The following is a 24,579-nucleotide window of genomic DNA, read 5'->3' on the forward strand; positions in this document are numbered from 1 at the left end:
AGAAGGCGAATACCTTGAAGAACCCAAGGCGGAGGTCCTCCGGACCTGGGTAATCCAGCACCCAAGAGAAGTTGGGTGACCGTCCCGAGAAGAGCAGCCCGAACCCGGCAGCAGATCAGACAGAAAGCGTAGAGGCGCCAAGAGGAAGGACTCATACCACACTGCATCCGAAGAGGAGGAAATTGCGGCAGGCAAGGGAACCGCAGTCCTGACAGCGCCAATGAAGAATTCGAGAGGCCCCGCAGACAACAGCACTCTCGACCATGGGACCACTAGCGCAGAGAAGCAATGCTGCAGAAGGACGCAAAGGGCATGCATCTAGGACCCACGAACACTCCCTGGAATGAAAGGCCAACTAAATGAATGAGCACCACCCAGCTCGGTGCAGCAGAGAGAAATAGAGCCTGTCCGGTCAAGAGGACAGAAGGAACTCCCTAGGGACGAGTGCAAGGCTGGCGGCAAGCATCGGCTCCCAAGAAACAAAGGTATGCCGCAGGAAGCAGGTGAGGCATACGAACGAGCAGCCCCGCAAGCAGCGAGAAGGCCAACCCACCTAGAAAAAAGGGGGGCTCGTCCCAGAGCGCCACAGCATGTACGGAATCGCAAAGTGCAACCTGAAAGGGAGCTATGCACAAAACCAGTATAGCATGCGACGGAACGCAATCAGTCCACCCCGAAAGGGGGGAAATTGTACCTGGCCAACTACAGTTGGCAAGAGTGCAAAGACCGGTCCCAAAAGGGAGTGATGCCTAAGGCCGAACCTACTTCAGAGAAGCAGGACATACCCTATAAACCAGCAGGAATGCAGGAGGTCCATCTAGTGAAAGGGGAACATGCACAGGGTATCCTAGCATTAAATGAGTGTGCAATAATACACCCAACACTGAACTCAGCGAGAGAGTAACTACTCTGCCAATGAATGGGGACATGTACAAGTCCAGCCCAGCCACATAAGGACAGCCGTGAATCCCAGGAGCGTGCCAAATTCTGCCCTTGAAGTGAGAAGTGGTCACGCACAAGGCCAGCACCGTATCCAATGGAAGTGCAAGCGTTCCACCCATGATAGAGGGCCATTCTCATGGCCAGCAATGTATCCGGTGAGTGTAGCACACCGCCCAGAAAAAGGGGGTAAAGCACATGGCCAGCATCTCCTCCAGGGAGAGTGCGAGCACACCGCCATGCATGGGAGTCATACACATGGCCAGCAACGTACTGGCGAGAGACAACCACAGTCACTAAGAACGCGTGCATGTCGCCTGAGGAAGGAAGGCATGCCCCTGGCTGGCAGCGAATCCAGCAAGAGTGCGTACACTGCCTACGGAAGAGGAGTCATGCCCATGGCCGACAGCGGATCCAGCGAGAGTGCAAGCACCCTGCCATGTATGGGGTACATGCACGTGGCCAGCAACGTACCTGCGAGGAAACACCCAAAGACAGAGGGATGTATGTATGCTGTCTGAGGGAAGGAGGCATACCTAAGGCCGGCAGGGAATCCAATGAGAGTGCAGCATACCGCCTAAGAAAAGGCCGGCAGCGCAATCAGTGAGAGTGCAGCACAATAACATAGTACATAAGTACATCATAGCACATCAGCGAGAGTGCAGCATAATAACATAGTACATAAGTACATCATAGCACATCAGCGCCGCCTGGAAGGGGGTCGTGCACACAGCCAGTACCGTATCCGGTGAAAGTGCAGTATCCCGCCTAAAAAAGGGGGGATGCACATGATCGGCATCAGATCCAGTGAGAGTGCTGCGTTCCGCCCAGGAAGGGGGTCACGCACATGGCCGGCAGCGAATCCAGTGAGTGCAGCGTTCCGCCCACGGAAGGGGGTCACGCACATGGCCGGCAGCAAATCCAGAGAGTGCAGCGTTCCACCTATGGAAGGGGGTCGTGCAGAAGGCCAGCACCGTATCCGGTGAAGGTGCAGCATTCCGCCCAAGAAGGGGGTCATGCACATGGCCAGCCAGGGAGAGTGCAGTAGCCCGCCTAGGAGGGGGGGGGGGGGAATGCACATGGCAGGCACCATAACTGGAGAGACGATGAATGCTGCCTACAGAGGGCCGAATGCACTTGGCCAGCGCCGTATCCTGGAAGAGGCAAGAAAACCGCCTAAAAGGGGAAATGCCCTAGCAGCGACGCAGGCTGGGAGCGCAACACCATGCCGCCTGTGGAAGGAGGTCATGCAGACATGCAGCATTACTGATGAGGCTGCAGCGTCAAGCGCAGCCCAATAGAAATCATGATCTATTATTTTTATTTCATTATTTTATTTTATTTTTTCTTTCAACTCAGCCTCTGAGGCTAAAGGGGAGCCACCATATAGGGGCCCTGAGAAAAAAATGGGGGCCAACTATACAGACCCAATTTTGGGAGCCGGCCTGCACCCAAAGGGTTAACAGGGATCCGGCCTGGAGGGCGGCGTGCGATCCCCTGGGGGCGGAGGAACCTCCAGGCGGGAAAATTCGCGCCTGGAGAAGTTCCCGCCCCTCCACCAGAGACCGGAAGATTGCGGCCTAGTAGGCCGCGAAGCCGGGGGCTAAATTGCGGCCCCCGGCCCGTCATACCGCCGGGACCTGGGGCGGAACGGCGCTTCAAACCGGCCGCGGGAGCCCACCCCGCGGGCCGGTCGGGATTGCGGCACAGCAGGCCGAAGCCTGGGACCAAGTAGCGGAGCCCCGCCGACCGCCACCTGCTGGGCATAGCCCAATGCCGGCCGCGGGAGCCCACCCCGCCGGCCAGAAGAGATAGGGGCCCGGAATGGCGGTTCACCGGCGCGGGAGCCCACCCGGCCGGCCGGAGAGACAGGACTGGAATGGTGGCTCGCTGGCCGCGGGAGCCCACCCCGCCTGCCGGAAGTAAGGAGGCCTGGAATGGCGGACCGCCGCGGGAGCCGCGGAACCTAAAATCTTTTGCGGCGCCCGGCCGCACCGGAATATTAGTGCTGACCGGACCCCGTGATGGACCAGGGGCAGCAAGGCGCGGGCCCTGTGGCCCTGAAGCAGTGGCCGGTAAGAGGGAGGGGGACCCTGAGACCGGGTCTGTGAGGGTGGGAATCCTGCCTAACCCCTACGTCAGGGGCAGCTAGGTCTGCAGCTCCCCAGGCATTCTTCTTGCAGGAAGAAGGGTGCCATGTCCTATGGGAGCAAAATGTCGCCCTGTGGCAGCCAGGGGCCAGCCTAGGGCTAGCAGGGACAAAAGGGTCCAGAGGCCCTGTCAGTATGGGAGTCAGGCACGCAGGAGACCGGGGTGGGGTGAGGGGGGGGACGTAGGGCTGGAGAAGCCAATCTCTCACCATAGCCGTCTTCACCCTCGGTCCGTTCCAGCAGGGTCGCCCCTTCAGCTACTGGCACCGTAGTGGCAGGACGCTGGAAGAGGGACTTGGCGTGCGGGCGACCCTTGTGCTGGCGGGATGTAGGGGAGCTGGGCTGCCCTGATCCACCTTGCCTTCTGTGGGGGAGGCAGCAGTGCGGATGACCGGCACTGGCGCAGCTCGACCCCGGGAGAAACAGAGAGGTCTAGTGCGTCTCTGTTGTCCCCAAAAGAAAAGAAAAAAGTAAAAATCAAAATTTAAAACAAGGGGAAAACAGCCCTGCAGTAGCAGGGAGTGTCTTGCCTCCTTGGACACTAAGCAAAAACTGGCAGTCTCTCTCTCCAGGCTGAGGGTATAGCTGTGGAGGAGGGGCTTAACAGTTTTCACTTAGTGTCACGCCTCCTATGGAGATGAGCTATACCCAAGGTCTTCTGTGTCCCCCAAGGAAACTGGGCGAGAAAATAAAATATCATTCCCAAAATGCTACAAACATGAAGTAGACATATGGGGAATGTAAAGTCATCACAATTTTGGGGGGTATTACTATGTATTACAGAAGTAGAGAAACTGAAACTTTGAAATTTGCTAATTTTTTAAAATTTTTGGTAAAAAATTTATTTTTTTATGCAAAAAAATTAACTTTTTTGACCCAATTTTTGCAGTGTCATGAAGTACAATATGTGACGAAAAAACTATCTCAGAACGGGCTGGGTAAGTCAAAGCATTTTAAAGTTATGAGCACTTAAAGTGACACTGGTCAGATTTGCAAAAAATGGCCTGGTCCTTAAGGTGAAAATGAGCCTGGTCCTTAAGGGGTTAATCACCTATCCTGAGGATAGGTCATCAATATCAGATTTGTGAGGGTCCAACACCCCCTCTGATCAGATGTTTGCGGCAGCTAACAGCGTCAGACACAAACAGGGCTTAAAGCAGACAATGGCTCCATCCAGTACCCAAGTAGCCTGCCAACAGTATCGTTTTGACCTTGGTGCTATATCCAATCTATTTAAAAGAGATTATTCCTTGTAATATGCAGCAGGACTCAACGACCCATATTTGAAAGTGGCTCGGGAGCCAGAAGAGTTTGGTCACCTCTGGTGTAATGGCTGCCATTTACCTTTCTTGCACAAGTAAAAAAAATCCTGCAAAAAAAAAAAAAAAAAAAAAAAAAGATATGAAATTGTATTGATCATTACTTACTGGTCATCAGGTAATGCTTTCACCCCCTCCACATTTACAGTAAGGGTCTGGTGCCCTCCCAAGATTTTGTGCAGGGATTCTACCAACTGTTGCTGCTGAGAACGGATGTCTGCTTCCTTTTTATTGAACACAAGTTCAACGAGACCATCTTCATCTTTGTTGTTAGGTATGCAACTGAAACCGACGGCCTATTGGAAGACATTTAAAACAGTTACCGATGCAATAATATAACTCCTATTCTTTGTATCATGTTTGTCCGTGTTAGGCTACTTTCACACTTGTGTTTTGGCTTCCCGTTTGTGATATCTGTTCAGGGCTCTCACAAGCGGTCCAAAACGGATCAGTTTTGCCCTGATGCATTCTGAATGGAAAAGGAGCCCCTCAGAATGCATCAGTTTGCCTCGGTTCCGTCTCTATTCCACTTTGGAGGTGGACACCAAAACGCTGCTTGCAGCGATTTTGGTGTCGGTCTGATGAAACTGATCCATTTTCTATGACACAATCTGGAACAATAGAAAACAGATCCGTCCTCCATTGACTTTCAATGGTGTTCAAGATGGATCCGTCTTGGCAGTTACAGATCATACAAACTGATTCGTTCAAAACAGATGCAGGTGGTTGTATTATCTGAACGGATCCGTCTGTGAAGATCCATGATGGATCTGCACCAAACACGAGTGTGAAAGTAGCCTTACATACAATACTAGTCACTTTAAAGGCTATGCACGCCTTTGGATTTTTATTTTATTTTTATTATTGCATTGTACTTATATAGAGCGAAAAACGAGATTTTTGTATAACTTACCAGTAAAATCTCTTTCTCGCTCTTTCCTTGGGGGACACAGAAGACCTTGGGTATAGCTCATCTCCATAGGAGGCGTGACACTAAGTGAAAACTGTTAAGCCCCTCCTCCACAGCTATACCCTCAGCCTGGAGAGAGAGACTGCCAGTTGCGTGTCCAAGCAGTGAGAAAAGGCAAAGTCCAACAAGGAACCAACAAGCCAACTACCCAACGGGTAACAAAAACTTGGAAAACGTACAGAGAAAAAACAATGAATGGGTGGGTGCTGTGTCCCCCAAGGAAAGAGCGAGAAAGAGATTTTACTGGTAAGTTATACAAAAATCTCGTTTTCTCGCCCAGTTTCCTTGGGGGACACAGAAGACCTTGGGACGTTCAAAAGCAGTCCAAAAGGGGGAGGGACCACAGCACCAAGGTGAAGCACCCGAAAGGCATCAATGAACCGCCGCCTGTAAACCCAGGCGGGGTAAGGCAGCATCTGCCAAAGTCAGAGTATGCACCCTGTAGAACTCAGTAAGGCGTGCAAGGCAGACCTGTGGCCGCCGTGCCCAAATGCACGGCCGAAGCCCAATGCCTCCGGCCCAGGAGGCACCGACCGCTCTGGTGAAAGGAACGGTGACACCAAAGACAGAATCCTGCCCTTGGTGCGGTAACCTCAGCAATAGCCAATCTGATCAAGCGGAGGAAAACCACCCTGGAGTCTGTCAACCCTATGCACAGCCCTCCTGGAAACCCAAGAGGCCGAACGACTGCAAGAGTCGGAGATCTCCAAGTAAAAACGGCAAGGCCCAAACAACGTCCAAATAGGTGAGGTGTTGAAGCGAAAGGCAAACACCACCTTCAGAAGGAAGGAAGGAAGGAAGAAACGGGATGCAGAACAGCCCTGTCCTGGAAAAGACAAAGCTCGTAACAAAAAAAGGGGCCATTCCGGCACCCGTCAGAGACACGACTGATACGGAACACAACCGTACAGGACAGAAGGGGTAGAGAGAACTCCTGTAACGGCTCCAAGGACAAGATTGGAGCGCCGAGAGTACAGTACAGAGGAACCAAAGAGCCACTCCGAGGAAGAAGGTCTGGACATGCCCCGAGGGCCGGGGAACGCTGGAAGAGGAAGGACAGCGCCGACACTTGACACTTCAAGCAAAGGAGTCCCAGTCCCAGGTCCAGGCCGGACTGGAGAAAGACAGAACCATGGGGGGGAGAAGGGCAGAGTGGGGAATGCCCAGCTACCCACCGACACCCAGACAAAAAACCCTAAGTCCAACGACAGATCCTGGACGAAACACAGCCAGGAGCGAACAGTAGCGAGCCCGCTGGAGTCACCTGGGCAAGCGGATAAAAACCCAATGTGACCAGGCGCAGACCAGTAACACGGGCAGAAGGGTCGGCAAAAACTGGTCCCGTCGGCCTCCGAGCAACGTTGTCCCGTATCCACCCGGAGTGGGGGAGCAGAAGGACAGACGGAAGGGAACCGAAGGGTCCGCCCAGCATCCGCCAGATGCCAGGACAAGACAGGACAATCTGGACCGAAGGGCAGTCCCCCCAAGTTACCAAGAAGGTAAGTCTACAGCAGGACCATAGCCTAGAATGGAAAACGCAATCTGCACCCAGCGGGAGGACAGAACGCGGTAGACCCAGCAAGAGGCACACAGCAAATACAGCCAGTGTGAACAAGGGAGACAGTACGAGACCAAAGGAACACCGGAACCATCCACATGAACAACCATGCTCCCCCCAGAGGGGAGGACAGTGAAGGAACAGCCTCTGAAGCCTGGCCGGGCAGAAGCCACATCGGCGTGATCTGTACCGAACGGGGAGCCAAACAGAGCCGGCGAGACAAGGTAGTCGAGACAGAGGCCGGCATCACACCCCCCAACCGAAAGGAGGAGTGGGCAGCAGGGAAGTCATAGGACAGCCCAAAAGCAGAACCCTGCTACACTGTGAGACGCCAGGTTCACCGCCTCGCAGAAGGCAAATACCCTGAAGAACCCAAGGTGGAAGTCCTCCGGACCTGGGTAATAGAGCATCCAAGAGAAGTTGGGTGATCTACCCGAGAAGAGTGGCCCGAACCTGGTAGCAGATCAGACCGAAGCGTAGAGGGCGCCAAGAGGAAGGACTCATACCACACTGCATCCGAAGAGGAGGAAATGGTAATAGGCGAAGGAACCATAGTCCCGCCAGAGCCAACGAAGAATCCGAGGGGCGCTGCAGACAACAGCACGCATCTAGGAACCACGAACACTTCCCGGGAGGAAGGGCCAACGAAATGAATGAGTACCACCCAGCTCGGTGCAGTAGAGAGCACAGAGCCCTCCGGGTCAGGTGGACAGAACGATCTCTGTAGAGACGAGTGCAAGGCTTGCGGCAAGTAACCCAAGAGAACAAAGGGATGTCGCAGGAAGGAGGGGAAGCATACGTACGAGCAGCCCCGTAAGCAGTGAGAAGGCCAACCCACCTACGGGAGGAGAAGGCAGAAACGGCCCAAACAACGCACAAGAACGGCCGCTCCCTGCAAAAAAGACACTCAGAGAAGAGGGCCAGCCACAGAGTGCCCCAGCATCTATGGAAGTGCAAAGTGCAACCTGAAAGGGAGTTATGCATAAGCCTAGCATGGCACGCGATGGAACGTAAGCAGTCCGCCCCGAAAGAGGGGAAATGTACCTGGCAAACTGCAGTCGGCAAGAGTGCAAAGGCCCACCCCAAAAGGGGGTGACGCCTAAGGCCGTACCTACTCCAGAGACATAGGACATACCATACAATCCTGCAGGAGCGCAGGAGGTCCACCTAGTGAAAGGGGGACATGCACAGGGTTATCCTAGCATTAAGAGAGCGTGCAATAATTCCCCCAACACCGAACTTTGTGAGAGTGCAACCACTCCGCCAATGAAGGGGACATGTACAAGTCCAGCACAGCACGTACAAGGACAGCCGTGAATCTCATGAGCGTGCAAAGGTCCGCCCATGGAATGAGGGGTGGTCACACACAAGGCCAGCACCGAATCCAATGGGAGTGCAAGCGTTCCACCCATGTACGGCGCTGGTGCGATGTGTAAACATGACGCCCGCTTGCACGTGCAGCGGGCGTCATGCACATGGCCAGCATCTCATCCAGGGAGAGTGAGAGCACCCTGCCATGTACGGGAGTCATGCACATAACCAGCAACGTACTGGCGAGAGACAAACACAGTCAGTGAGAATGTGTGTATGTCGCCTGAGGAAGGGAGGCATGCCCATGGCCGGCAGCGAATGCGAATCCAGTGAGAGTGCGTACACCGCCCACGGAAGAGGGGCCATGCACATGGCTGACAGCGGATCCAGCGAGAGTGCAAGCACCCCGCCATGGAAGGGGTTCATGCACATGGCCAGCAACGCACCGGCGAGAGAACAACCACAGACAGAGGGAGTGTATGCATGCCGCCTGAGGGAAGGAGGCGTGCCCAAGGCCGGCAGCGAATCCAATGAGAGTGCAGCATACCACCTATGGAAGGGGGTCATGCCTATGGCCAGCCGCAAATCCAGTGAAAGTGCAGCGTTCCGCCTATGGAAGCGTGTCGTGCACCTGGCCAGTACCGCATCCGGTGAGAGTGCAGATTTCCGCCTAATAAAAGGGGGACATGCACATGATCGGCAACAAATCCAGTGAGAGTATAGCGTTCCGCCAATGGAAGGGGGTCACGCACATGGTCGACCGCGAATCCAGCGAGAGTGCTGCGTTCCGCCAATGGAAGGGGGACGTGCACATGGCCAGTACCGTATCCGGTGAGGGTGCAGTATTCCGCCTATGGAAGTTGGTCACGCACACGGCCGGCAGCGAATCCAGTGAGAGTGCTGCGTTCCGCCTATGGAAGGGGGACGTGCACATGGCCAGCACCGTATCCGGTGAGAGTGCAGTATTCCGCCTATGGAAGGGGGTCACGCACACGGCTGGCAGCGAATCCAGTGAGAGTGCAGCGTTCCGCCTATGGAAGGGGGACGTGCACATGGCCAGCACCGTATCCGGTGAGAGTGCAGTATTCCGCCTATGGAAGGGGGTCACGCACACGGCTGGCAGCGAATCCAGTGAGAGTGCAGCGTTCCGCCTATGGAAGGGGGTCGTGCACATGGCCAGCACCGCGCCTAAGAAGGTCATACACAGGGCCAGCCCGCAGCCAGGGAGAGTGCAGTATCCCGCCTGGGAGGGGGGGGGTCATGCCCATGGCAGGCACCATACCTGGAGAGGGTGACGAATGCTGCCTACAGAACTGACCGCATGCACTTGGCCCGCGCTGCATCCCGGGAGAGGGCAAGAAACCGCCTAAAAGGGGAAATGCACCTGGCAGCGACGCAGGCTGGGAGCGCGAAACCATGCTGCCTATGGAAGGGGGGCATGCAGACAGGCAGCACTACTGCGATGAGGCTGCAGCGTCCTGCGCAGCCCACAAGAATCTGTTAGACATCTGTTTATTCATTATTATTTCATATTTTTTTTTTTTTTTTATTTTTTTTTTATTTAAAACAGCCTCTCTGAGGCTAAAGGGGAACCACCATATAGGGCACAGATTCTCTTGATGCAAGAGAAAAAAGGGGTGGCCAACCATACAGGCCCATTGGGAGCCGGCCTGCACCCAAAGGGTTAACAGGGAGCCGGCCTGGGGGCCGGCGCTGCGATCCACTGGGGGCGGAGGAAGCCCCAGGCGGGAAGAATTCGCGCCTGGAGAAGTACCCGCCCCCTCCAACAAAGGCCAGACTTTCGCGGCCTAGTAGGCCGTAAAGCCGGGGCCTAAATTTGTGCGGCGCCCGGCCGACCGGGGCCGCATAGTATTATATACCGCCGGGACTGAGGCGGAGCGGCGCATTAAACCGGCCGCGGGAGCCCACCCCGCAGGCCGGAAGAGTCGGGCCCAAATGGAGTGCCGGAATTGCGGCCCCGCAGGCCCGATGGCGGCCCAGCAGGTCATTGCGGCGCCCGGCCGCACCGGAATGTCCATGCCGGCCGGAGGCGAGGTCTGTCAGGAGCGGGCCCCAGGCCCTGAGCAACGCTCCGGTAAGGAGATGGGGGGACCCCGAGATCGGGTGCCCGCGTAGTATCATATACCGGCGGGACATCAAAAGATAAAGGGGGACAGCAGCTGCATGTCCTATGGGGCCAGGAGGGGGAGGGGGGGAGCAGGGAGCAGATTGCCGCCCTGCGGCACCCCAGGGGCCAGCCTAGATCCAGCAGTGGAAGGGTTAAGGTTTGTCCAGGGATTCGAACTCATGACCTCTGCCATCAGAGGCAAGGCATTCACCATCACAGCTATGAAAGCTGTTCAGAGAGGCACAGTATGGGCCATGGGGGGGGGGGGGGGGGGGGGTTAGGCACGCAGGAGACCGGGTGGTGGTGGTGGTGGAAAGGGGGGGGTCGTAGGGCTGGAGAAGCCAATCTCTCACCATAGCCGTCTTCACCCTCGGTCCATTCCAGCAGGGTCGCCCCTTCAGCTACTGGCACCGTAGTGGCAGGACGCTGGAAGAGGGGCTTGGCGTGCGGGCGACCCTTGCGCTGGCGGGATACAGGGGAGCTGGGCTGCCCTGGTCCACCTTGCCTTCTGTGGGGGAGGCAGCAGTGCGGATGACCGGCACTGGCGCAGCTCGACCCCGGGAGAAACAGAGAGGTCTAGTGCGACTCTGTTGTCCCTGATGATCTGGAACAAAAAGAAAAGAAAAAAGTAAAAATCAAAATTTAAACAAGGAGAATCAGCCCTGCAGTAGCAGGGAGTGTCTTGCCTCCTTGGACACTAAGCAAAAACTGGCAGTCTCTCTCTCCAGGCTGAGGGTATAGCTGTGGAGGAGGGGCTTAACAGTTTTCACTTAGTGTCACGCCTCCTATGGAGATGAGCTATACCCAAGGTCTTCTGTGTCCCCCAAGGAAACTGGGCGAGAAATTCATTTTTTCAATTGGTCTTTAGTAAAAATATGGAATCCTTTTTGTGTACAGAGCTGAGATGCTGTAATAGTAGCAGCCTGTGGATTTTATGACATTGCCGTCATCTGAGGAGCTGACAGACTCTTTATCTCTGCTCTCTGACACTATGAACACTCATTAAAGCTCAGTTCTGATCTTACTGATAGGAATGTGTCTTTAATACGTTTTTATGATCTCTTAGTAGTTTAGACATAAGGGTAATTAGAGGACCGGCCAAAGCGAAAGTGCAAGTACCAGTCAGAAAAACAGTTAACCCCTTTGCAATAGACGTGCTCAATATTTTTAATAAAGGCTAATTGAAAATATGACTTCATTAAATCATCTACAGTCTGAGTTGAAAGGTACACTCCCAAATTCAAGATAAATCGCAGCAATAAAGAGTGCAAAAAAACACCTTGTAAGTGGAATAAAATATGAAGCGATCACACGCGAAACGCGCGTCCAGGAGCGCCACCAACTTGCTTATTTATCCCCTGCTATATAGGTATGTCGCCATACATGTTTTATGAACTTCATAGTTAGTAAACCAGGTTGGGTTACCTTGCTTTGTTTGCTATATACTGGTTACTTTGACATACTTGCTACTGCACATGCACTTTATAGTAATATCACCCCTCTTACCCACTGTGGGATTTTGTAAATTACATCAGTTGTGGATATTGCTGCAATGTTGCCTATTGTTACAGCTTGGGGGTTTTAGCAAGTGGGTGTGCTACTGTGTTTTGGCCCCGCTTATTCACAAGCATGCACCGTGAATTACCCTTTTTTAATATTATTCTCAATAAATTTCATATTTTATTGAAAATATGATTTATAGGCAAAAATGAGTGGAATGCAATCGAACAAAAATAGCTTAAAAATAAATTTTTTTAATTGACTTCATTAATCAATTATGCCGTTTCCCTACTCAAAATAGGACCCAAAGTCCTGTATTTTACAGCTTAATAAATTCATAATTCTTGTACAGCGCTGACCTGTCAGCGCTGTACTTGTGTACGTTTTTAAAATGGCTGCCGCAGAGAACACCACGCAGACCAGAGCACACATCGCTGCTCCTGCCGATGCCGATGGGCACCAGGTTGGAGCAACAGTTGAAAACTCTCCCTAAACTAGGTGTATTGTGTGTCTAAAGATAAATCTTTCTTTGCTGTCTCTCTGACAGATGTCCTGTCACATCAATGTACAAGATCAGAATACACCTGGTTTCCCTGGTGCCCGTGGCATATGTCAATATTGCACCCCCTGATTGGCTGAGGCTGATTGCAAGGCATTATGGGCAAGCCAAGGCCCAGCAACGGATCATGTGATGCTCAGTCTTTATCTTCCTTTCCATGAGAGAGATGTCATGAGAGAGATGTCTTGATGTCTGTGCATGTGCTGGCACTGCTGGAGAAATGTGCCATGGGGCCGCCCTGGTTCTGGTTGTTGTTTACAATATGGGACGTTAAAATCAGCACGTGTCGGGTGTGTAAGATTTGGGCCTGTTGGATAAATGCTTTGGCGTCCCCTGACTTCCTCTCTCTGTTAGCAGTTTAACAGGATTCAAGTTGTATTGAAACACCATAGTGCGAGTCTCTCCTTGTAATAGGCATACCTGTGTTCTCTGTCCACCTCCCTTTACCTCTCTCCTCACCTTCCCCCCTCCCCCTTTTTTTTTTTTCTCTCTTCTTGCTCTTCCCTTTCCTTCTTTCTCTTGTATCACCCTCTACTTTTTCCTCTTCATTTTATTCTATTTCTCTCTTTCTTAGTCCTAGGACCTGATGTCAAAACAAATTGGTTGATGCATTGCACCATGATGTGTGAAAACAGACCTTGTCATACACTTTACTTGTGCACCTTTTGTTGTACTTTTATGGTTCAGAACTATCATAATTCGATAAGGAGCGCCTAATGTGTAGGTGGCTCTTTACTTTATTGTACACTTTAATCTCTTGAAATTAATAAAATATGATTAAACATAATTGCAGCTCCGCCCCATAGAAGTGAATAAGGCTAAGCTGAAATACCAAGCACTGCCCCTATACTATATACAGCACTGTGTATGGAGAGATGCCAGGAGACTGATGCTTTCACCAGAGAAACCGCCCGCCATCCCCTCAATCTGATAATGATGACCTATCCTGAGGATAGATTATCACTATCTTTACATGGATAACCCCTTTATGTACTGCAAAAATATGCAGGACATCTGGTGGAGTTACATAGCAAAACCAGACAGTAGACTGGAGAAACCATATGCATCGTAAAACTTTACAGTGACAGCATGACCAGGCCATAATACATACCAGTCAAGATGAAAAGATAGATTGAACGAATGAATGATGAAACATGTTAAAATAAGGTCTTCAAGCACTCAGGACGACCTAAAAGTATTTACAACATACACTAACCTATACCAGAAACAGGATGGTACCTGCTTCCAGGTTTCCTAGATTCAGAACAGGAGACCCTCAAATGAGTACTGCAGGAAGACCCGTCACTCTTACTGCTCATAGATTACTGGCAAGGCAGTCATCAAATGTTGACCAGAATATAGCACCGGCAAAGTATTATGGAAAGCTCTAGCTCTGCACTACATCAAGCTAAGGCTACTTTCACACTAGCGTTCGGGTTTCCGTTCGTGAGCTCCGTTTGAAGGAGCTCACGAGCGGACCCGAACGCAGCCGTCCAGCCCTGATGCAGTCTGAATGGAGGCGGATCCGCTCAGACTGCATCAGTCTGGTGGCGTTCAGCCTCCGCTCCGCTCGCCTCCGCACGGACAGGCGGACAGCTGAACGCTGCTTGCAGCGTTCGGGTGTCCGCCTGGCCGTTCGGAGGCGTGCGGATCCGTGCGGATCCGTCCAGACTTTCAATGTAAGTCAATGGGGACGGATCCGTTTGAAGATGCCACAATGTGGCTCAATCTTCAAGCGGATCCGTCCCCCATTGACTTTACATTGAAAGTCTGGACGGATCCGTACTAGGCTATTTTCACACTTAGCTTTTTTTTGCTAAAATAATGCAGACGGATCCGTTCTGAACGGAGCCTCCGTCTGCATTATTATGATCGGATCCGTTCAGAACGGATCCGATCGAACGCTAGCCGAACGCTAGTGTGAAAGTAGCCTTAGCTGAGGAAGGAATAGAAAGAAGGGTTCCTTGGCTTTGATCATTTTCAGACATGGTAATAAGGTTCGAACTAACTGCTATAAATCTTTGCTAAATACTAACGTTGCAACTGAACTAACAAACATGAAAAAAAACACTAAATTACTTAAATTCTAAAAACACAATAAAGTACATGAATTTAGAGATTTACCTTAAACCTACAAAAAGGATTTTCCTGTGTGAACTCCACTGGAGGAATATTATTACTGAAGTATCCTTTTCCAGTTCCCCAAAAAGCCTGAAGTTGGTTCCATTTGGCTAGGGTGGCATCTCTCTCATCCCCAAGCAATGTTGGCGCAGATAATGCGCTTGCTGTGTTGATTAGCTGATTTGATTGGTTAGGATTTTGCACGGGCTGGTTGAATAGACCGCCAAGGGCTAATCAAAGAGGACACAATATGTGACATAACAGCATTAGAAAAATCTACTAAAATAAAAAAGTATAGAATAAGTTGTAGAAGCAAAAAAAAATAAAAAATATAAGAAAAGAAAAGATTGTCTAACTGTGAAGTGATAACATAGGACTGTATACTAACCACTCGGCTGCTGTTGAGGTTGAGTGCCAAAACCCCCGAAGCCCAGACCAGTTGACAACCCAGTATTGAGACCAGTGTTTGTTCCTGTTGCACCAAAAGCACTTCCGAATCCAAAAGCTTTGTTTTGCGTGTTACCGAAGAGACCTGAGAAGCCATAAACGAAAGGGAATTTTATTATTCCAATTTTCCATAGTCTATGATGACTTGATACAAAGGGTGCAATGCTTTGGAAAACCTGTTCTTATTAGCTTATCTGACATGTGTCACTGTGTGGTAATAACTGTGGAACACTTTTACTTATCCAAGCCATTCTGAGATTGTTTTCTCGTGACACAGTTTGAGTCAATATATTTCCCCCTTTTTTTTTTTTTCAATAAATAATCACAAATTTACCAAAATTTAGAAAAAATTCACATTTTATAAAATTTCTATTTCTCTGCTTTTTAAACAAAGTGATACCTAATAAAATATTACTTAACATTCCCCATATGTCTACTTTACATTGGCATCATTTTGTAAATGTCATTTTATTTTTTGGGACGTTAGAAGGCTTAGGATTTTAGAAGCAATTCTTAAAATTTACGAAAATTTCCAAAACCCACTTTTTAAAAAGTACCAGTTCAGGTTTGAAGTCACTTTGTGGGGCTTAGGGTACTTTCACACTAGCATTTTACTTTTCCGGTATTGAGTTCTCTCCTAGGGGCTCAATACCGGAAAAGAACTGATCAGTTTTATCCCCATGCTTTCTGTCACTGAACGGCGTTTTGGACTGAGGAAATACCACAGCATGCTGCGGTATTATCTCAATCTAAGATTCCGGATCAGTTGCCGGAAAGATCCGGCATTAAATTTACATTAAAATGTATTATTGCTGGATCCAGCATTAAAAATACAGCAATGCCGGATCCGTCCTTCCTGTCGAATCAGTCCTTCCGCTGTTTTGCTGCAGATATTCAATTTTAATTAAAAAAAAATTATTTCGAAGGTTAACAGCCAAACAAAACTCAATATTTATTACCCCGATTCAGCGGTTTACAGAAACACCCCACATGTGGTGGTAAACTTCTGGAGCCTTGTCCATTTTTTATAGAGCTGGTTGTTACGGACACGGCGATACCAAAAACGTTTAGGGTATTTTTATTTTCTTCATTTTCACCCAATTATAAATGTGCAAAAAATTTCAGGCTTACATACCATGGCAAGCCTGGATGCCTGTGTAAGGCATCCAGTTGCCATGGTAACCATAAGGATGCTACCAGAGCAGCGGCCCAATGGGAGGGGGGTGGTATGGGAGCGCCCTCCCTCTGTTATGATCAATCGGGGCACTTCCACAGCAGCACAGCGGCTAATGGGGAGGGAGCTTCCTCCGTGTTAACCTCTTCCATACATCGGTCCCTACGGACCGCGGCATGGAAGGGGTTAAACTGCAGACATCAGTGAAAGCACCGATGTCGGCCGTTACAGTAACTGTATGTTACAGCTGATAATCTAGTACCGCTCAGCCATCCTGTAACATTGTGGGAGGTCCCGCTCCACCATCCTTAAAGATTGTGAAGACGGGGAGGGGTGGGGGTTCCCGCTCGTTGTGTGTGTGTGTGTGTGTGTGTGTCAGCACTGCCCCGATCTCCTCGTCACTCACTGAGGAGATTGGAGCTGCGCTGCTGAACGCAGCTGTGCTATCCATGACACCCGTGTACTTGCGGTTACACTTTGTGTACGTCAAGATGAGGTAACTAACACCACATCATGACGTACACAGTACATCACTGGTCATTAAGGGGTTAAAAATCATCACTTACTAGCGGCAGAACGGGATGTATAATCAGGATCTGCTGCCAGCAAACAATGATTCAGTACATGCAACATTTTTTCAGCATATGTGCCGGAAAGCAGGCGGATTACTGCCACATCCCATTGCAGTGAATGAGGATCTGTCAGAGCACAGTGGTATCCGGCCATCTTGGAACAGCAGGCTGTTCCTCCGCTGGAATTCACAATGTAGACGTGAACCCTGCCTAAATGTTGTGCTTGTTTCTCAGTCAGTCATTCATCCTTTTCATATGTACAGCACCAAGGAATGAGTAGCACTTCAAAGGGGTTGTCCCACGAAAAATATTCTAGATATTTGAAACCAGCACCTGGATCTGAATACTTTTGCAATAATTGCATACAATTAAAAATTAAAGTATAACCAATAAGTTGTTTTTCAATAAAATGCATCTGTGTAGCACCACCTGCAGTTTTATTTTTCTTATTTCTCTGACCTGCTCACTGAGATGGCCGCACATGCTCAGTTTCATCCTTCAACTGGCTCCTGAGCTGGGATAGGGAGAGCATGGACATGCCCCCTTAGCTGCAGCAGAGAAGACATGCCCTTTGAGCTGTGATAGGGAGAGCATGGACACGCCCCCTTAGCTGCAGCAGAGAAGACACTCCCTTTGAGCTGTGATAGGGAGAGCATGGACACGCCCCCTTAGCTGCAGCAGAGAAGACACTCCCTTTGAGCTGCCAGCTTGATATCAATCTAGCAGAGCACTGAATGGGGAGATCTCTGGATCCATGTGAGGTACAGGACTCGTTCTAGCTTTGTTAGAAAGAGGTTGTCATGTACTATATGATGTCTGATTGGAATTTTTTACATTAGTCATGGAATAACTCCCTTAATAATAAATAAGAATCAATTTGCAATCTCTCCTGAAGGAGCCCTGTACTCTGAAAGCTTGCAATATGACCTTTTCCTGGTTAGGCAATAAGTAAAAGTATCCAGAGCCCTCAAAAGAAGCAGACACAGTATTTATCTAGTTCTGCTGTCATCATTCTTACAATCAGTGATGACGGCGGTCAAAACCCTCACTAATAAGACGAGGATGATATAACTGAATGATATGCCCATCAATCATTGACTTTTAAAAGGTCATTTCAATACAAATCCTAGCGATATGTCCCCATTTTATGTGATGGGAATACCCCTTTAAGTCCATATATCATATTGCTGAAAACCTTTCAGTCGTATATCAATGCTGGATTCGGGTGCAGTGGATAAATACCACCATGCATGTTCAAGTGAATCAAAAATGGGGGACGATACATGTGGATCTTGCTTTCCACAGGTTGAAACCTGTAGTGAATCTCTGTAACAGAATGGAAACCTGCAGCATGCTGTATTTTCTTGTCTGGAAATTTCACAGTACGTGTGGATGTCCCCATTTACTTTAGCATTACTGTAAATTGCGGCAGATCTGTACTGGCCCCAGCCCGAGATACAATAGTCGGTTGTCAGCACTTAAACGATCCTTTATCCACCCTCTCTCTCTCAAGTCGAGATGTAGCAAGGGTGAATAAAGGATCATTTATAAGAGCTGCACCTGTCTCCAACACAATTCCTATGGGACTATGGGTCAGGTTCTTCTGAAGGCTCACAACAGATACAGTATATACAGATTGTTTTCCTGGGCTGCTTATCTCCCATCTTGTACACAAAAGAAAGGGAGGATAAAATAATGTGCATCATTGTCCTTACCAGTCGTGCCAGTGTTGGTTGGTGCAGAGAAACTAAAACCAGTGTTTGAAGGTGCTGTGGTTGTTGTGGCTCCAAAACCACCAAATCCACCTAAACAAAAGGAAGAAAAATAAGTTATACCAACAATGTGAAGGATGAAGATACCAAAATGATTTTTGGGAAAACGGAATGATAAAAATTGCTTCTGCCAGTTAAACTATTCCACAGAGTCAATGAATACCTGGCATGACAAGTGAAAGAACACACACAGATGAGGTGAGTGGCTGCGGGATGATCGATTTTACCAATTGTCATGATGTATAAACAGGGGGGAAAAATATCATAGGAAAATTTGATGACAAAGAAAGAAGCTCTTCACAAGGTGAAGTTGGTGAAAGCTCTGGAGTTTGATTATTTCACTACAAATAAGCCAATTTCTTTTTGTAATGCATTTACAGTCCACCTCTGGTATTACCGTTGGAACCGGTGGTTTCTAAAGGAGCGAAAATCGTATAGATTCTCGCACATGCAAGCAAACATGAACGAGAATCATGTGATGTAATAAGTATGAATGATTTAAAAACAAGCGACAAATTGCTCATTTCTCAGCCATCGTGATCTTTCAGCATACTAAAACATTATCGCTCCTCGTTAATAGATCCATTCCTCTAATATGGAGTCGTCTACTCGCTAACAGATGAGCAAGCATCTGTCCCCATCTTTATACACTGCCTGTCCAAAAAATAATAAAATTAAAAAAATAACTAATATTTCGTTGGACCACCTTTAGCTTTGATTACGGCATGCATTCACTGTGCAGAAGCTTATCGAAACAATGCCAATGTCACAAGATTTATTTCCATCCAGTGTTGCATTCATTTTTCACCAAGACCTTGCATTGATGATGGTAGAGTCTGACTGCTGCGCAAAACCTTCTCCAGCCCATCCAAAAGATTCTCAATGGGGTTAAGGTCTGGACTTTGTGGTGGCCAATCCATGTATGAAAATGATGCCTCAGGCTCCCTGAACCACTCTTTCACAATTTGAGCCCAATGAATCCTGGCATTGTCATCTTGGAATATGCCCGTGCCATCAGGGAAGAAAAAAAATCAATAGATTGAATAACCTGGTCATTCAGTATGTTCAGGTAGCCAGCAGACCTCATTCTTGGAGCACATAATGTTGATGAACCTATACCTGAACCAACTGCAGCAACCCCAGATCATAGCACTGGGGCCACAGGCTTGTACAGTAGGCACTAGGCATGATGGGTCATGGGTGCATCACTTCATCTGCCTCTCTTCTTACCCTGATGCGCCCATCACTCTGGAACAGGGTAAGGCCTCATGCACACAACAGTTGTTTTTCTCGGCCTCCGATCTGTTTTTTTTTTTTGCTGATGGGATGGGGAACAATTCATTTTAATGGGTCAGCAAAAAAAATGCTGAGTTCATCCGTTTGTGTTCCGCGTCTGTTGTCCGTGTTTCCCTTCAGCAAAAAAAGTGCATGTCCTACTTTTTTCCCATTTGCGGACAAGGATAGGCATTTATTACAAGGGATCTGTGGGGAAAAAAACGGATGCCGCATCCTTTTGGGGCGGACGCACAATTTGGGGACGCAAAAAACAACTGACATGTGCATGAGGCCTAAATCTGGACTCAGACCACATGACCTTCTTCCATTGCTCCAAAGTCCAATCTTTATGCTCACTAGCAAATCAAAGCCTTTTTTCCTGGTTTGCCTCACTGATTAGTGGTTTTCTTACGGTTACACAGCTGTTCAGTCCCAATCCCTCGAGTTCCCTTCACATTGTGCGTGTGGAAATGCTCTTACTTTCACTATTAAACATAGCCCTGAGTTCTACGTTTTTTCTTTGATTTGAGCAAACGTTTAAGTAAAATTGCTGATCACGATCATTCAGGATTCCTAGTAGTTTCTGCAGTCTCCTTAGATGTTTTCTCTGCTTGATGCATGCCAAATGATTTGACCCTTCTCCAACAGGCTAACATCTTTTCCATGACCACGAGATGTGTCTATCGACATGGTTGTTTAACCCCTTAGGGACCCATGACGTATCGGTACGGCATGTTTCCCGAATCCTTAAGGACCCATGACGTACCGGTACGTCATGGCTTTAATTCGCGATTCCGGCGCCGCGGGGGTTAATCGGAACGGGATGCCGGCTGAAATCATTCAGCCGGCATCCCGTAACAACGCAGGGGGGGGGTCATTTGACCCCCCCGTATAGACGATCGCAGAAAACCGCAGGTCCATTCAGACCTGCGGTTTTCTGCGTTTCCGGTCCATTCGGGTGTGCTGTGACCCGATGAACCGGAAAAAGACTGCGATCGGTGGCGTAATTTTACACCACCAATCGCAGTCCGAGGATTTGAGGAGGCGGTGCTGGCCCTGGTGCTGAACACTGCTGTCCAGGGTGCTGATTGGTGCAGGGGAGAGAGGCGCGAGATTCAAACTTCCTGCGCTCCTCTCTCCCCTCCTCTTCCTGTCCAGCACCCTGACCGTGCAGCATCATCCAGCACCAGCTCCTGTGTCCCCCTAATCGGCATCCATCACCCTCCTGCACCCATCGCCACTCAGGTAGGTTAGGGTCAGTGAGGGAGAGGCACCATTAGGAAGGGAAAGAAGGGAAAAGTTAGTTAGGAAAAAAAAAAAAACTTTTACACAAAACTTTTTTGATCCATCTATCAGACCCCAGAGCCCCCCCTGCCACTTGCCCCCCCCTACCAGCCCCCTACCACCACCAGCCCCCCCCACCCATCCCCCCAACAGCCCCCCCCCCCCCCTCACCACTAGCCCCCTTACCACCACTTTTTTTTTATTTTTCTGCGTTCGCTGACTGGTCGGCACTTTAGCGTCCGTCCACTGTTAGCGCATCGCCCGCCCCACCGCTGATCAGCGTTGTACCGCTGATCAGCAACTTTGAACTTTTTTTTTTTTTTTTCCTAACACTTGCCCCTTTATTTTCCTTTTTTTAGTACGCGAACACCCGTTGCCCCCACACACACGCACATATAATAAAGGTTTCCACACACGCACACCTACACGCACACACACCCATGGCCCGCCGGGTGTTCTCGGCCGAGGAGGCATACGCCCAGATTGCCTCCGACTCCGAGAGCCCCAGTGAGGATGAGGATGACCCCACATTCCTTCTGTCATCCGCATCCTCCTCATCATCATCGGATGACGATGAGCCACCAAGGCGGCGGAGACGCCGCCAGGCGGAGCCAGGGGCCACACATGCTAGGGATCCTGTGGCCCACCCTAGTACGAGCCGCCCTGGGGTTCGTACTGGTTTCCCGGCCCACCAAATAAGTTCACCGGAGCCCCCTGCCGATGAACTTAGCTGGTGTCCCCCAGTGGACTTTGAGCCTGAGATTCCGGATTTCGCTGGCAATCCTGGAATCCAGATTCCCACAGTGGGGTTTACTGAAATAGACTTTTTTAGTTTTTTTTTCAGTAACCCACTGGTGAATTTGATGGTGGAGCAGACGAATCTGTACGCCCAACAGTTCGTCGCTCAAAACCCAGGCTCATTTTTGGCTAGACCCGGTGGCTGGACGCCGGTCAGTGCAGCCGAAATGAGGACATTTTGGGGCCTCGTGCTGCATATGGGTCTAGTCCAAAAACCCAGTGTCAGGCAATACTGGAGTGGGGACGTCCTATACCAGACCCCACTGTACAGTATGGTCATGACACGTCCCCGGTTTGAGGCCATCCGGAAATGTCTGCATTATTCCGATAATGCAGCATGTCCACCCCGAGGTGATCCTGCCTATGACCGGCTGTATAAGATACGGCCGGTCATCGATCACTTTGGGGCCACATTTCAGCAGGCCTACGTACCTGGAAGGGAGGTCGCGGTTGATGAGTCTCTCGTTGCGTTCAAGGGGAGACTCAGTTTCCGCCAATACATTCCCACAAAGCGGGCGAGGTATGGCGTGAAGCTATACAAAATTTGTGAGAGTACCTCAGGGTACACTTACAAATTTCGTGTGTACGAGGGGCGAGATTCCCGTATTCAACCCCCAGAATGTCCCCCCACTCTGGGTGTTAGCGGGAAACTCGTGTGGGACCTTATGCACCCACTGCTGGATAAGGGTTACCACTTGTACGTGGATAACTTTTATACCAGCATTCCCTTGTTCAGGTCCCTTGCCGCCAGATCCACGTTCGCTTGTGGGACCGTGCGGAAAAATCAGCGCGGCCTCCCTGCCCACCCCCTCCAGGTACCTATCCCCAGGGGTGAGACCCGTGCACTTACCAGTGGAAACCTGTTGCTGGTCAGGTATAAGGACAAGAGGGATGTCCTTATGCTGTCCACAATCCACGGTAACAGCACCACCCCAGTCCCTGTGCGAGGTACCGCGGCAACGGTCCTCAAGCCCGATTGTATCGTCGACTACAATCGGTATATGGGAGGAGTTGATCTCTCTGATCAAGTCCTCACGCCATATAATGCCATGCGCAAAACCCGGGCATGGTACAAAAAAGTTACGGTCTACATGGTGCAGGTTGCCATGTACAACTCTTTTGTACTATCCCGAAGCGCTGGCAGCACAGGGACATTCCTCCAATTCTATGAGGCAGTCCTCAAAGACCTGATCTTTTCGGACCGGGAAAGAGCAGGCCGGAGTACCTCGGGAACTGGAGGCGCCCGGATCGTCCCTGGCCAACACTTTCCAGGTGTGGTCCCCCATACTGGAAAGAAGGGACGAACCCAAAAAAGATGCAGAGTGTGTCACAAGAGGGGGATACGGAAGGACACCACCACTCAATGTGACACGTGCCCCGATCATCCGGGCCTCTGCGTTATCGATTGCTTCAGGGAGTATCACACTTCCATGGAGTACTAAATTTTTATAATCCCCAACAGTCCACTAGAGAACATAAAACACTATGGCTCTTAGACTTTGGAGACACAGAAACAATTTTTTTTCCCCAAAAAAATATTAGTTTTAGAGCAGGCATCCTCAAACTGCGGCCCTCCAGATGTTGTAAAACTATAACTCCCAGCATGCCCAGACAACCTACAGCCATCAGCAGGGCATGGTGGGAATTGTAGTTTTACAACATCTGGAGGGCCGCAGTTTTTAGGATGCCTGCTTAGTGTCTCCAAAGTCTGAGAGCCATACATATTGGGCATCGTCGCGTGCGTAAAAGTCGTCGCTATAAAAATAACATTTGACCAAACGCCTCGAATGAACGGTGTTAAAAATATAAAACAAAAACGGTGCCAAAACACCCATTTTTGGGCAAAATTTCAATTTGAATCCCTTTTGCCGGTAATAAAGCAAGGGTTAACAGCCAAACAAAACTCAATATTTATGGCCCTGATTCTGTAGTTTGCAGAAACACCCCATATGTGGTCGTAAATGGCTATATAGCCGCACGGCAGGGCATAGAACGAAGGGAACTCCATACGGTTTCTGGAAGGCAGATTTTGATGGACAGTTTTTTTTTTGACACCATGTCCCATTAGAAGCCCCCCCTGATGTAGCCTAGACTAGAAACTCCAAAAAAGTGACCCCATCTAAGAAACTACACCCCTCAAGGTATTCAAAAGTTACTTTACAAACTATGTTAACCCTTTAGGTGTTCCACAAAACTAAATAGCGAATGTAGAAACATTTTTAGAATTTAATTTTTTTGTTACATTGCCTCAAAAAAGAGTAATATAGAGCAACCAAAAATCATATTTACCCCTAAAATAGTCCCAAAACAACAACCACCTTATCCTGTAGTTTCCTAGATGGGGTCACTTTTATGGAGTTTCTACTCTAGGGGTGCATCAGGGGGCTTGAAAGGGTACATGGTGTAAATAAACCAGTCCAGCAAAATCTGCCTTCCAAAAACCATATGACGTTCCCCTCCTTCTATGTCCTGCCGTTTGGCCAAACAGTAGTTTACGACCACATATGGGGTGTTTCTGCAAACTACAGAATCAGGGCAACCCATTTTGAGTTTTGTTTGGCAGTTAACCCTTGTTTTACTCCTGGAAAAAATTGATTATATTGGAAAATTTTCCCAAAAATAGAAATTTCTAAATTGTTTCTCCATCTGCCATTAACTCTTGTGGAAGACCTAAAGGGTTAATAAAGTTTGAAAAAACAGTT

General features: G+C 49.5%; 1 protein-coding gene across 2 annotated transcripts in view; it reads right to left on the reverse strand.

Annotated features, from left to right (window-relative positions):
• Positions 1-24,579, reverse strand: part of NUP54 (nucleoporin 54) — a 70,909-nt gene that overhangs the window by 20,135 nt on the left and 26,195 nt on the right. For both annotated transcript variants that reach the window (XM_044303598.1, XM_044303607.1), the window contains 4 exons: positions 18,464-18,553; positions 14,944-15,087; positions 14,559-14,785; positions 4,517-4,704 (listed from right to left, as the gene is read on the reverse strand). In XM_044303598.1, the coding sequence (XP_044159533.1) occupies positions 4,517-4,704; positions 14,559-14,785; positions 14,944-15,087; positions 18,464-18,553 (649 nt within the window). The remainder of the gene's footprint in view (positions 1-4,516; positions 4,705-14,558; positions 14,786-14,943; positions 15,088-18,463; positions 18,554-24,579) is intronic.

The sequence above is a fragment of the Bufo gargarizans genome, chromosome 1, assembly GCF_014858855.1.
Source record: "Bufo gargarizans isolate SCDJY-AF-19 chromosome 1, ASM1485885v1, whole genome shotgun sequence".
Lineage (NCBI taxonomy): Eukaryota > Metazoa > Chordata > Amphibia > Anura > Bufonidae > Bufo > Bufo gargarizans.